The 14,290-nt window shown below is 42.3% G+C and overlaps 1 protein-coding gene and 1 long non-coding RNA gene across 4 annotated transcripts in view; one reads left to right on the forward strand and one right to left on the reverse strand.

Annotated features, from left to right (window-relative positions):
* Positions 1-14,290, forward strand: part of TUBGCP2 (tubulin gamma complex component 2) — a 79,663-nt gene that overhangs the window by 43,663 nt on the left and 21,710 nt on the right. For all 3 annotated transcript variants that reach the window (XM_074958605.1, XM_074958607.1, XM_074958608.1), the window contains 5 exons: positions 885-1,030; positions 3,805-3,985; positions 6,396-6,576; positions 7,321-7,493; positions 10,438-10,566. In XM_074958605.1, the coding sequence (XP_074814706.1) occupies positions 885-1,030; positions 3,805-3,985; positions 6,396-6,576; positions 7,321-7,493; positions 10,438-10,566 (810 nt within the window). The remainder of the gene's footprint in view (positions 1-884; positions 1,031-3,804; positions 3,986-6,395; positions 6,577-7,320; positions 7,494-10,437; positions 10,567-14,290) is intronic.
* LOC141990867 (uncharacterized) lies at positions 209-12,146 on the reverse strand. Its single transcript, XR_012640278.1, has 3 exons — positions 12,038-12,146; positions 4,050-4,113; positions 209-295 (listed from the first exon to the last, which is right to left on the reverse strand). It is a non-coding gene; the product is annotated as an uncharacterized LOC141990867 (long non-coding RNA).

Genomic DNA, 14,290 nt, shown 5'->3' on the forward strand with positions numbered 1-14,290 from the left:
TCAATCTGTTTCTTCACTTCAGCAGGTGGGTATTGTAGTTGTAAGAATGCTTGATAGAGATTTTGTAGGTGTTTGTCTCTGTCTGAGGGGTTGGAGCAAATGCAGTTGTATCGTAGAGCTTGGCTGTAGACAATGGATTGTATGGTGTGGTCTGGATGAAAGCTGGAGGCATGTAGGTAGGCATAGCGGTCAGTAGGTTTCCGGTATAGGGTGGTGTTTATGTGACCGTCGCTTATTAGCACCGTAGTGTCCAGGAAGTGGATCTCTTGTGTGGACTGGTCCAGGCTGAGGTTGACTGAAATGTGAAATATCCTGGATTTTTTTGGAATTAAGTTTTTATTGATGCATTTTTTTGTAATATAACATATTATGCAATATTTTCATTATGTGTGTTTAATGATTGGATAACGTTTTTAGAATGCTAGAAAAATTATAGTTCATATTGATTGATTAGATATTTTATTTTTGAGAAAAGCATGTTTTCTTGTGGAGGGAATGTACATATTTCACTAAAATTAATGCTAATTTCTTAGTTTATTCCACTGTAGTTGAATTGTGTTTAGACCTGGTAGAGGTCTTCTGAAATTACGTAATTACAAATGGTGCTTTATATATGGCTTCACTTATTTACATTCCCCATTGGTGAAAGCTACAGGTCAATACTGAGACTCACCATATTGCCATTTCTCTTGCCACAACTGAATACCAATCATCAAGACGCCAGTGCTCATGAAACATTTATTAGGAAATATTCCAGGAGCCAGAAATCTTATGGATTCCCATTTCTGATAGATCACATTACCTGTTTGAGGTCAAGTTAAAGAGTAATCTTCTTTGTACTTGTTGTTGTTGTTGTATCTAAAAAATCTGCTTTAATTGTACAGTGAGTTCATGGTGGAAGAACATGAGTTGCAGAAGGAGAAGATACAAGAGGATTATAATGACAAATATTGGGATCAAAGATACACTGTTGTTCAGCAACAAATTCCATCATTCCTACAGAAAATGGCTGACAAGATACTTAGCACAGGTAAGTAAGTGACTGTGACTCTGAATGTATAGAAGTGTCTAAGATGTACAGTGACAACACAGGATGAAAGTGATTGGTTGCTATAAATTCTTCTACTGCTCAGGTCATAGTTGCACTAAACGACATTAACATTTTAAATTGCACTTGAGATGCACAGACATGCATAATGAAAGTCAGTAATCATAGAATATCAGAGTTGGAAGGGACCTCAGGAGATCATCTTGTCCAACCCCCTGCTCAAAGCAGGACCAATCCCCAATTTTTGCCCCAGATCCCTAAATGGCCCCCTCAAGGATTGAACTCACAACCCTGGGTTTAGCAGGCCAGTGCTCAAACCACTGAGCTATCCCTCCCCCCATTTGGTTAAGTCACATTAACTTTTCTGTTTCACACTGTATGATTTGGGGCTATTAATCAGCATTTTTTATTATGGGAAGACTACAGTATGCCTTGGCATATTCCTTCCAGAGAATAAGGATCAACTAACGGTTAAGACACAGGATTGGAACCTGGGAGTGCTGAGTTCTATTCCTGGCTCTGGCAGTAGCATTGTATGTGAACTTGGGTATGTCATTTCCCTTCACTGTACCTCAGTTTACTTGTCTGTAAAACGGTGATGATAATCCATTAGGGCTGTCAAGCAATTAAAAAAATTAATCGCTCTCTTAATAATAGAATGCCTTGTATTTAAATATTTTTGATGTTTTCTATATTTTCAAATATATTGATTTCAATAACAACACAGAATACAAAGTGTACAGTGCTCACTTTATATTTATTTTTTATTGCAAATATTTGCACTGTAAAAATAAAAGAAATAATATTTTTCAGTTCACCTAATACAAGTACTGTAGTGCAATCTCTTTATCATGAAAGTTGAAGTTACAAATGTGGAATTATGTACAAAAAGAAACTGCACTCAAAAAATAAAACAATGTAAAACTTTAGAGCCTATAAGTCCACTCAGTCCTACTTCTTGTTCAGCCAGTTGCTCAGACAAACAAGTTTGTTTACATTTGCAGGAGATAATGCTGCCCGCTTCTTGTTTAGTCACCTGAAATTGAGAACAGGTGTTCGCATGGCACTGTTGTAGCCAGCGTCGCAAGATATTTGTGTGTCAGATGCGCTAGATTCATAGGTCCCTTCATGCTTCAACCATTCTAATGACTGGTTCTGCTCTATAAAAATCCAAAGCAGTGCGGACTGACACATGTTTGTTTTCATCATTTGAATCGGATGCCCCCATCAAAAGTTTGATTTTCTTTTTTGGTGGATCGGGTTCTGTAGTTTCCGCATTGGATTGTTGCTCTTTTACGACATCTGAAAACATGCTCCACACCCCGTCCCTCTCAGATTTTGGAAGGCACTGCAGATTCTTAAACCTTGGGTAGAGTGCTGTAGCTACTTTTAGAAATCTCACTTTGGTACCTTCTTTGCATTTTGTCAAATCTGCAGTGAAAGTGTTCTTAACACGAAATATATGGCAGAATGCAGGTAAAACCGAGCAGAAGATATACAGTTCTCCTCCAAGGAGTTAGGTCACAAATTTAATTAAGGCATTATTTTTTTAACGAGCGTTATCAGCATGGAAGCATGTCCTCTGGAATGGTGGCCAAAGCATGAAGGGGTATACAAATGTTTAGCATACCTGGCATGTAAATACCTAGCAATGCTGGCTACAACAGTGCCATGAGAACACCTGTTCTCGTTTTCAGGTGACGTAAATAGGAAGCGGGCAGTATTATCTCCTGTAAATGTAAACAAGCTTGTTTGTCTTAATGATTGGCTGAAAAAGAAGTAGGAGTGAATGGACTTGTAGGCTCTAAAGTTTACATTGTTTTGTTTTTGAGTACAGTTATGTAACAAAAAAAAATCTACATTTTTAAGTTGCGCTTTCATGATAAAGAGATTGCACTACAGTACTTGTATGAGGTGAATTGAAAAATACTATTTTTATCATTTTACAGTGCAAATATTTGTAATAAAAATAATATAAAGTGAGCACTATACGCTTTGTATTCTGTGTTGTAAATTGAAATAAAATATATGAAAATGTAGAAAAACATCCAAAATATTGAATAAATTTCAATCGGTAATCTATTGTATAACAGTGCTATTAAAACTGTGATTAATCGTGATTATTTTTTTAATTGTGATTAATTTTTTTGAGTTAATCACGTGAGTTAACTGGGATTAATTGACAGTCCTATAATCCATACTTACCTCACAAAAGTAGGATTGTGAGTCTTTCTAAACTGCTTTGAAATCCTCACATGTAGCCTGGGGCCTGACTTTCAGAAGAACTCAGCACCCACAAGGAGCCTGAATTTCAAAAGGTCTTTGTTCTGATTTAGGCACATAAATGAAGTAATCCAGTTTTTTACAAGTCTCCAATATCCCATCAGTGCCCATTGTTCTCAACGAGAAGTGATAGGTGCTGGGCACTTCTGAGAGATAATCCCTGATTTTTCAAAGGTTTCGCGTATCTGCAGCTCCCATAGACTTCATTGAGAGCTAAGGTTGCTCAGCATTTCTAGATATCAGGCTAGTTCTGAGTGCCTAAATGTGGATTTGAGAGTCTAATTTTAGATACCTAGGGTAAAATTTTTAAAAGTGCTTAAGTCCTTTTTACTTCTAAACCTCATAGACATTTTTGAAAATGTTACCCTTCTATTTGAAAGTTTTGGCCTAAATGTCTCCCTGTTTGAGAGAGTGCAAATTAATTGCATTAATATTAGTCAGACTAAACAGCAGCTGCCACTTTTTTCTTTTAGGGAAATATTTAAATGTTGTTCGAGAATGTGGTTGTGATGTTACCTGCCCTGAGGCTAAAGAGGTCATCTACACATTGAAAGAGCGAGCATATGTGGAGCAAATAGAAAAAGCTTATAACTATGCTAGCAAGGTTCTTCTGGATTTCCTAATGGAGGAAAAAGAACTTGTGGCTCATTTGAGGTTTGATTTATTTCCTAAATGTATGTTAGTTTGTATGTAAATAGTGAAGTAATGATCTTTTTACCTTTTGGGCTTTTTCCATGCCACGTTACCATTGCCATCATTGCAGTTCCAATAGAGATTCTGATCTGCAAAAATAAAACAAACTAGATTTATGTGTTTAATGTGAAAAACAAATGGTTCTGTCAAGGATTAGGTCAAAAATGTATCTCAGTTGGAATTCACAGAATCACAGACGTATTAAATCATCCAACGTATTCCTCAGGGCCAGTGCAGGATCATTCTTAATAGGATGCTTTGTAATGATTTGTCCAGTCTGGTTTTAATGATCATGCACTTTTATGTTGTATGTAATCTATTCAGCCAACAGCAGATGTATTCTATCTGAAACTTTCAGTTGTCAAGCATATTTGTAGATCCCTTTGTGACCCAGTTCTTGGTCCCTCAAAACCTTCAGAACCTTCAGAAGACACTTACTGGGGGAAACCACCCAGGCAAAGGACCAGTGCAAAAACAACCTAGTAGAACACTGCAATTAGCTGCTGGCCAAAAACCTCAACAAGCAAGCCTTAAAATAGCTCCTTCCCCCATATTGCCCACACAGGTCACTGTGGTTCTCCAAAAGACCACATCAACTAAAGTGTGAAAGCAGAAGGCTGGAGCACCTATGGTGCAAATTCTTCGTGGTCAGTCCCTGAAAAAGTGAGTACTTACCTGTGGACAGCTGCTACAGCCTTAAAGGCAACTGAAAGAACCTTATAGAATTGCATTTGTCAAATCATGACCAGCAGAGCTGGTCCATGGAGTAAGATACGTAACAGATCCATAATCCCTGCAGACCAAAGCCCCTATCTCCGTAGAGAGCTCTCTGCCTATTTCACAAACAAAATTGCTTGAATCAGAGGACCTCACTGCAACAAAGGTAACTTCTCCAGAGCCAAGGTTGCCTCCTGTCCCACCTCCCTTGGTGGAATTTAGACCAATCCCCTGAATAGAGGCCCTGGAAGCTCTGAGGTATGTCTTGCCCACCTCTTCTGAAACTGCTAACTGTCATTCATGGTCAAGACCATAAAAGCTTCTTTGAAAGAGAGCTTGCAGATACCCTACCATCTTTCAGAAGCTTCCACTTAGTGCTAATAGTTCGCCAACCATTGTCATGTTTCCAATCTCCTCCCCTTTTTTGGCCAAGACATTGAAAAGTTGCTGGCTTCCAAGCTCCGATAGAGTATGTCCTCGGTCAGTGTGCTGGGTACCACAGTCAGGTTTCAGGCCAGAACACTGCTCAGAAACAGCCCTGCGGGGCTGATACATGAACAACTTCTTATTTTAGACAGGAAATAAATTTATTTGCTGTCTAAAGATCTCTCAGCAGCCTTTCAGTGTATGAGTCCTACTGTGCATTTGGTGAACACCAGAGTTTTGGGTACTATCTGTGGTTGAGATCCCAGAGAATTGTAATAGGGAACTGCTCCCCATCACCCATCCCGTCTCATGCAGAGTCCTCCACTCTTTAACACCTATTTGAGTTCTTGCTGAGTGAGACACCATACACTCGTGTGCCAGCAGTATGCAGATGACATAACTGTATGTCTTCTCCACTGATTCAATTTCTGCAATCATCAAGATATCTCAGCTCCTGGAAGATATCAATAGATGGATGAGAGTAGTTGGCTCAGGCTCAACATACGAAAGACAAAAATGACGATAAGAAGAGGCACATTTTGAGTGACTTCATACTCTAAACTCACCAGTGATCAAGGGCATATGATTGTCCAGGTGACACACAGTCTCAGGGTCATGCCGGACTCACCTTTGCTCCTGCCACCACAAGAAGGCTGAAGTTGACACTCTACATGGCAGCTCACCTCATTAGCAGCAAAAGCCTACGCAAACATATCACACACGTTCTGTGAACTTCGCTCCTTCACATCAGAGTAGAGTTCAAGATACTGCGCCTAATTGACACCTCTGAATGGATTGGGTGGGCCCTGGTTACTTTAGAGATATCCTCATCCTCCAGGACAGCTATGCTGCACAGGAATGATGCAGTTGGGTAGACCAAGGTTAGGTTGTCAGTCACTGGGGGCAGAATCTTCTCTAGGCTGAGCCCCACCTGACTGTTCTGATCCAAAGGTAAAATGCATGTTTTCACGAGAATTTTCGCCCAGGAATGGGACACATGTTTAATAAAATCTGAACATACAACATCTGGATCTGAGGGTGGGGAAAAAGGAAGAAATCATAGTTCTAGTTGTATGTATCATGTAGAGGGTGGATTTTCCTGTGATTAGAACCTGCATACTAGCTGAGAGCTGATGACTTTTGCTCCTTTTTTTCTAGATTTAGCATTATAGATAGTTAACTTACTTTCTAACTCTCTTCTTTTTTGTCTTTGCATTTTGTTGAGCAGGTCTATAAAGCACTACTTCCTAATGGACCAAGGAGATTTCTTTGTTCACTTCATGGATTTAACAGAAGAGGAACTGAAAAAGCCTGTAGATGACATTATACCTACTAGATTAGAAGCTTTGCTTGAATTAGCCTTGAGAATGAGCACTGCCAACACAGACCCATTTAAAGATGATTTAAAGGTAAGAGTCTATATAAACAGAAAATAATCTGAAATAGAGCAGTGAGGCCCATCCATGTCCTAGAAAAATCCATATGCTTTAAAGAAAATTGTAAAAGCAAAGCAAAGAATCCTAGAAAATATAGATGGAAGAAAGAGCCCTCTTCAGCTGTCTCAGGATAATCTCCTTTCCACTTCCATTTCTGCTTCATTATTGACTCCTGTGCTGACAGGATGAGGTGAACACAGTATTGCTGAGTGGGTACAGTGCTTCTGCTTTTATTCCTAGCTCTGAACCCCATAGCCCAAAATAATAAAATGAAGTGTTTGAGTCAATTAGTAGCATCTGTCTACCTATTATGTTCAGAAATTTTAGCACGAAAGTCCCAAGAGCTTTTTGAACCTTTATTCAGGTCTAGCTGTCCAGTAGTAACTGACATTCAGCAGAGATGGATCTTTGCTGCCCAATGTTTAGATCTCTTGAAGTTAATGATCTCTCCACAAAACATCAAAATGACTATTCTTCTATCTGTTCATGCTCTAATGTCACCAGAACTGACACTGCTGATTGGCTCATCAACAGCATGATATTCCTTCCAACCAGTCGCTATTACTTAATTGGGTGTTGTTTTCAAGACTTGAGAATGAATCTAACAACATTCCATACAATGCATTCAGGCCAGTCCTATTGCCACACATGTATGCAGCTAAACAATAATAGAAAACGTCCAGCAGCATCTTTTTCCTGCTCTTTGTTTCTTTACAGATTGACTTGATGCCCCATGATCTCATTACACAGCTCTTGAGAGTTTTGGCCATTGAAACGAAACAGGAAAAGGCCATTATCAATGCTGATCCCACAGAGCTCACTCTCAGTGGCCTAGAAGCATTTTCTTTTGATTACATTGTCAAATGGCCTCTGTCACTCATTATAAACAGGTAAAGTATTAGGCTGCAAAGAAAAAACACAAACCTACTTCTGCACAGAACTCATACAGTAGTTAAAAAAGCAAGACAAAACATCAGAATGTCTCTTTCTTCAAAGATGTAAACTACCTAGGTTAGTGATACGTAAAGGGGCAGCACTGAGGTCATTTACTTCCATTGCTGTGCCTGTTAGATCCTTAGACCATGACTTTATCTGCATTAAAACACTGCCAAATGGTTGGTTATATGACCAAAATACCTGAGGTGTCTTTCGAATTTCAGGCTTCTGTTTTAAACTATATAAAAACATAAAACTTAGCTGGAAATGCTAGCAACATATTTTATAACTTAAGATTGCCTAAGTATTTCCAGTCTAACCCTCATCATCCCCTGTTGTCAGTCACTCATAACTTTCTGAAATGATTGCCTTTCAGGCATAAATATTCCAGGTTAGGTCTCTGCTTGAAGGTGAATTCTTGTTTTAAAGTTTGAGCAAATGGATCAGCCATTCTTTGAATGAGAGAAGAGTTGGGGAAATACATTTCCTCCTCTATTTTAAAAAAAGGCATGTCTTTAGTAGCTCTTGAAACAAAATGGAGGGGTGGTATGGGCAAACCATTGTCATTGAGAAATGCCTTGAATGTTGTGGTGAAAGTTGGTTTTTATTTGACCAAGTTATGAGAGTTTGAAAATTCCACTTAAGCTGCAGCACAATCTCCTGCCTTCATCAGCAAGTGCTGGTATAACCCCCACACCTCCTGGTGAGGTGCTCTGACCCATCTAGTGGCACCAAGACCACTTAGAGAGAGATTGAGTCTGATCTACAGCCTTAGCTAAGGGCCATATGGCTTAGAGCTCATGTATTTAGCTCCAGAGGTCCCAGGTTCGATCCTGCCTGCCAACAACCGGGGTCTGTTGGTTTTACACTGGCAATCCTGCCCGTGACACACAAACAGACAGGAGGTTGCTTTTTCAACAGGAAGGAACAAAATGAGTTCACCTGCGGTCCCATAATTAGCTGTTAATAAATGACCAAAATGGTATATCCCTTAATCTGGGCCCCACCTTTTAAAAATCAACAGGCTTGTGGGACATTTAAAAAAAAAATCGTGCTTAAAAGAAAAGATTTCTGCTCTCTGAAGGTGAGAGTGGGTGTAAATTAGATCCATATTCTGGGGTTTAGGCTTAAGTTAACAAGTTCATTGAGCTGAGTACTTGGGAGAAGTATTGGTATGGATTGCACCCTCAGCAAGTTTGCAGATGACACTAAACTGGGAGGAGAGGTAGATTCACTGGAGGGTAGGGATAGGATACAGAGCGACCTAGACAAATTAGAGGATTGGGCCAAAAGAAATCTAATGAGGTTCAACAAGGACAATGCAGAGTCCTGCACTTAGGACGGAAGATTCCCATGCACCGCTACAGACTAGGGACCGAATGGCTAGGCAGCAGTTCTGCAGAAAAGGACCTAGGGGTTACAGTGGACAAGAAGCTGGGTATGAGTCAACAGTGTGCCATTGTTGCCAAGAAGGCCAATGGCATTTTGGGATGTATAAGTAGGGTCATTGCCAGCACATCAAGGGAAGTGATCATTCCACTCTATTCGACATTGGTGAGGCCTCATCTGGAGTACTGTGTCCAGTTTTGGGCCCCACGCTACAAGAAGGATGTGGAAAAATTGGAAAACGTCCAGCGGAGGGCAATAAAAATGATTAGGAGACTGGAACACATGACTTATGAGGAGAGGCTGAGGGAACTGGGGATGTTTAGTCTACGGAAGAGAAGAATGAGGGGGGATTTGATAGCTGCTTTCAACTACCTGAAAGGGGGTTCCAAAGAGGATGGCTCTAGACTGTTCTCAGTGGTAGCAGATGACAGAATGAGGAGTAATGGTCTCAAGTTGCAGTGGGGGAGGTTTAGGTTGGATATTAGGAAAAACTTTTTCACTAGGAGGGTGGTGAAACACTGGAATGTGTTACCTAGGGAAGTGGTGGAATCTCCTTCCTTAGAAGTTTTTAAGGTCAGGCTTGACATACCCTGGCTGGGATGATTTAGTTGGGGATTGTTCCTGCTTTGAGCAGGGAGTTAGACTAGATGGCCTCCAGAGGTCCCTTCCAACCCTGATATTCTATGATTCTATGATTGTCAGCAAAAGTACCACAGCCTCCAGGTGTCTGACTCTTTTCTTCCATAGTTGGAGAGGCTCTAGACTAAAGTCTGCTCTGTTACGAGGGCTGTACTTAAAAAGCAAATGTTCTGTGAGGTGGTCCCTTCATGTTTCTGCTTTTGGGATGCAGGTCCCTGCTGCAGAGCTTTAGAACTCTGCAGAGAGCTGCATCTATTGGGTGGGGCACAGCGCCTCTTTGTGGCACTGAATGTTTGGTGTCCAAAGGTATTAACAGAAGTGCCAGTCCCACCCACCTTTGTTCCCACTTTTAGTGCAATGACAGCAAGTAGAGGAACTGTCACTGTGTCCAGAGCCTAGTCCTTGGCCACATGTCTTTCTCCTTTTTCTCTTAAAAATCTTGGTGAAAAGTTGAAGCATTAACATTAATTTTTAGTGTAGTTGGTGCACTGCTGCATGCTATGGCATCAGCTAGCCTTCCAGCAACCCTTTCCCAGACAGGCATGAGTGTGGTTTTTCAGAACTGTGCAGAACAGTCAGGTGGGGGGTGGGGGCTGGCTGGCTGTTCATGGTGTTGGGGAGTTTGAGGAGGGGGTGCTGGAAGGCTGGCATCGCTACTGGGGCAATTATGATTGTGGTTGCTTTAGTGGTGAGTAGTGCATCTCTGGGTGGAGGAGTAAAAGGTATGTCATGTTAGATGCCTTAGCTTTTTATTTCCTTGCTTTGGTGGTTTTGTATTGTGTGTGGCGTATAGAGCAACCTTATCTTGTCTGCTAATTAGAATGGGGTTTAATCTTTATTATTTTTGTTCTTCCTGTGTTCTATTTCCAGGAAAGCTTTAACCAGATACCAGATGCTTTTCAGACACATGTTCTATTGCAAGCATGTGGAGAGACAGTTGTGCAATGTTTGGATCAGCAATAAGGCTGCTAAGGAGTACTCACTGCATTCAGCTAAGTGGTATGGCTTTTTTCTCCCACTGGAGCATTGTGAAGTTTTTTTTTTTTTCTTCTTAGTGGTTACACATTTTAAATGTCCCCTGTTCTGGTCCCTTCGCTAAGTCATTATACGTGTTTTTGCCAAGTGAAGAGAAGTTGTTTTAAGCAGCATTTCAGCATCTGATAGAAAGCCTGCTGATTAATTCAAACCTTGTACTTGATGGTTATTCTTCTTTAAAGAGAATTTAGTGCTAGTAAAATATTAGTAAAGTGTACCCACCCCCGCTGAGGTCGCTGGTGGTCTTAGCCACCAATAAGAAAGAGAACAGAGCAATAGGTGTCTACCCTGAAATCAAAGTATGGTAAAACACTTGACCTGTTTGGCAGAAGGCTGGCCTGCAGTTCAGGATCACTAACCAGCTGGCACTGCTGGGGCAGTATGACTTTAACTTCTGGTTAAAATTTGTAGACCGATTGTCAAAGGATGCAATACAAGAATTTCTCGGTTGCTGGATGAGGGAAAGTTATTGGCTAAAACCTCATTTCAGGCGGGGTTGGATGCTGCTGACTCTGCTGTCAAGGCATGGCATCAGCCATTTCAATATACAGATGTTCATGGCTCCAGTCATTAGGTCTCCCTCAAGAGGTCGAACAGACTTTCGCTCTGAAGAATCATCCCTTTTTCTCCAAGCAGTCTACATGACAAGCCGCATAGCCTGAAAGACTCCAGGTCAACACTCAGATCTTTGGGCACATATATACCTGCCCCAAAGAAAAAGAAGTTTTCTCTTCAGCAGTCACACTATTTTGCTTTCACACCTTGCCAAGATGAACTAGCAGCTTCTGAAGAAAGGGGAGGTCTTCCGCTATATCTTCTGCTCTTCTTTCTCGCTAGGTCCTAGTGGCAATCTGGGAGTGCAAAGCAAACACTATGATGTGTTTATCAAAGACAGCCTACCAGTTTCTGTACTGCCAACCTCTCCTATTCCCTGTTTACCAACCAGCTACCACACTACCCGAGTGTTTGTTCTTGCATCACCACAGACCAGTGGGTCTGAAGCACAGTGTATACACCCTTTTTAGTTCTTTTCTATCCCCCCTTCCCACTCCCTTCCCTATCCCTCTTCAGGGACCACTCTCATGAGGAAGCTCTCCTTTGGGAGATGCAGTGCCTCCTCCAGTTGGGAGCCATAGAGGAGGATCCACAGTTGAACAGAGGGAAGGGGTTTTATTCCCTCTATTTCCTGATCCCAAAAGCAAAAGGAGGCCTCAGACCCGTACTAGACCTGTGACACCTCAACAAACATTTGAACAGTATAAAGTTTTGCACAGGCATGCTGGCTTCCATTATCCCCTCCCTTGGTCCTGGAGACTGGAATTCTGCGCTCAACTTAAAAGATGCGCATTTCCATATGGCAGTATGTCAGAGCCAAAAGTATATGGTAGCAGTGGCTTCTTTCCTCAGAAAATCAGGCATTCAAGTGTTTCCCTACCTGGATGACAGATTGGTGAGAGGGTGGTCCAGTGCTCAGATGCTGTCCAGCATGATTGTGATTCAATCCACCTTTGACACGCTAGGCACCAACACAGAGAAGTCAGTCCTGTCTCCTGTACAAAAATAGAGTTCATAGGAGCAGTCTTTGGACTCTTCAAAAGCAAGGCCTTCCTTCCCCAGGTACAATTCTAGACGATGCTGGCCAGTGCTTTAGATCTGAAGGTTTATCCCACTGTGACAGTGCGAAATTGCCTTAGGCTTCTTGCAGCCATAACAGCTTTTTTTCAGAAGATAGATATTCAATATTTGCTCATCCAACAGCAAAGAGATTCCTCAAGGGTATGTGTAACCTCTTCCCACAAAGCAGATGTACCTTACCAGCATGGGACCTTAATCTGGTCTTCAGGGGCCTAACAAAACCCCTTTTCAAATCCCTGGCCACATGCTTATTTACGCATATGTCTATGAAAACAGCATTCCAGTGGCCATCACCTCAGCTCAGAGGATCAAGGAAATAAGGGTGCTAATGGTACACCCTCCCTTCACAATTTTCTTTCTCCCCACTGAGACCACACCCAGAGTTCCTCTCCGAAATAGCCTTGTCCTTCCATATAAAACAGGTCATTCACCCTCCCACCTTCTTCCCAAAGCCTCACCGTAGCAACAGAGAAGCAATATTGCATACACTCGGTGTCAGGAAAGCTTTGGCATTCTATTTGGATAGAACAAAAGACTTTAGGAAATCTCCTAAACTATTCCTTTCAATTGCAGTCAGATTCAAGTGATCTGCAATATTAAATCAGAGACTCCAGATGAATATCGAACTGCATTAACTATTGCTATCATGCCTGCAATCTGCAACCTCCATCTGGAGTCCAAACTCATTCCAATTCCAATATATCTTTTTTGAGATGGGGTAACCACCTCTGCACGCAGTATTCAAGATGTGGGCATACCATTGGATTTATATAGAAGCAATACGATATTTTCTGTCTTTTTATCGGTCCCCTTTCTTAATGATTCCCAAATTCTGTTTGCTTTTTGACTGCTTTTTTGAGTGGATGTTTTCAGAGAACTATCCACCACTCCCAGGAGTCCACCTCTGTACACTCCTTTTTGGTCGCGTCTGAGAGAAGGACTGCATCTAGAGCCAGGGATTTCTCTGGGCATCAGCCACCGCCGCCACCACCATCAGCACCACAATCGGTACCGTGCCTGGCATTGACAGCACATCTGGCACTGTACCCGGCACCGCAGCTACACTCAGTACCACGGACGGTACCGTAACTGCTGCTGCGACCGGGGCCAGCATCGAGGCAGACTCCGACTTGGGGAAAGAGCCGCAGTGTTTTGAGGAGCTGGGTGGACAGGAGGGCCCCTCCCATGTTCGGGACTCCTCATCATCGTCTCCAGATGAGGCAGTGGCAGGAACATCCTTGGGGCCTCCCCTTCCTGACAACAGAGCCCACCTTGAACTTCTGAGGCGGGTTGCTCAGAACCTCGGGATATAGATGGAGGAGGTCACTGATGTGTCCAATCCAATGGTGGATGTTTTATCCCCAGCAGGACCCACCAGGCTGGCCCTTCCCCTGATAAAGACCATTCAGGAGAACAAAAAAGCTCTTTGAAAAACACCATCCTCTCTGGTTCCCACAGCTAAGGAGTTGAGAGAAAGTACTTTGTGCCTTCGAAGGGCTATGAATATTTGTTTACCCACCCCTCACCAGACTCATTGGTAATGGCAGCTGTTAACACGTGGGAGAGGCAAGGGCAACAAGGGCCTACCCCTCGAGCTAAGGGTGCAAAGAAGCTGGACCTCTTCAGGAGGAAGATATATTCCCCTGGAGGGCTCCAGCTTCATATCGCAAACCAACAAGCGATCCTTAGCCATTATAACTTTGACATGGGATGCAGTGTCCAAATTCTCAGACCTTGTCCCACTGGATTCTAAGTTGGAATTCTCAGCTCTCGTTGATGAGGGCAAAACGGTCATGAGGATGTCGCTGCAAGCGGCATTAGACTCGGCGGACTCCGCAACATGGACGTTGTCTTCGGGCATCGCAATGCTCCGTTGCTTCTGTCTGCAGGCCTTGGGCCTCCCCAGGGAGGTCCAACAGGCAATTCAGGACCTACTGTTTGAGGGGTCCACATTATTTTCAGAGAAAATGGATTTGAGAGTTTGAAAGACACTCTGAGAGACACAGTTTGAAAGACACTCTGAGATCGCTGGGACTGCACACCTCTGCCACCC

The sequence above is a fragment of the Natator depressus genome, chromosome 7, assembly GCF_965152275.1.
Source record: "Natator depressus isolate rNatDep1 chromosome 7, rNatDep2.hap1, whole genome shotgun sequence".
In the NCBI taxonomy this organism is placed as follows: Eukaryota; Metazoa; Chordata; order Testudines; family Cheloniidae; genus Natator; species Natator depressus.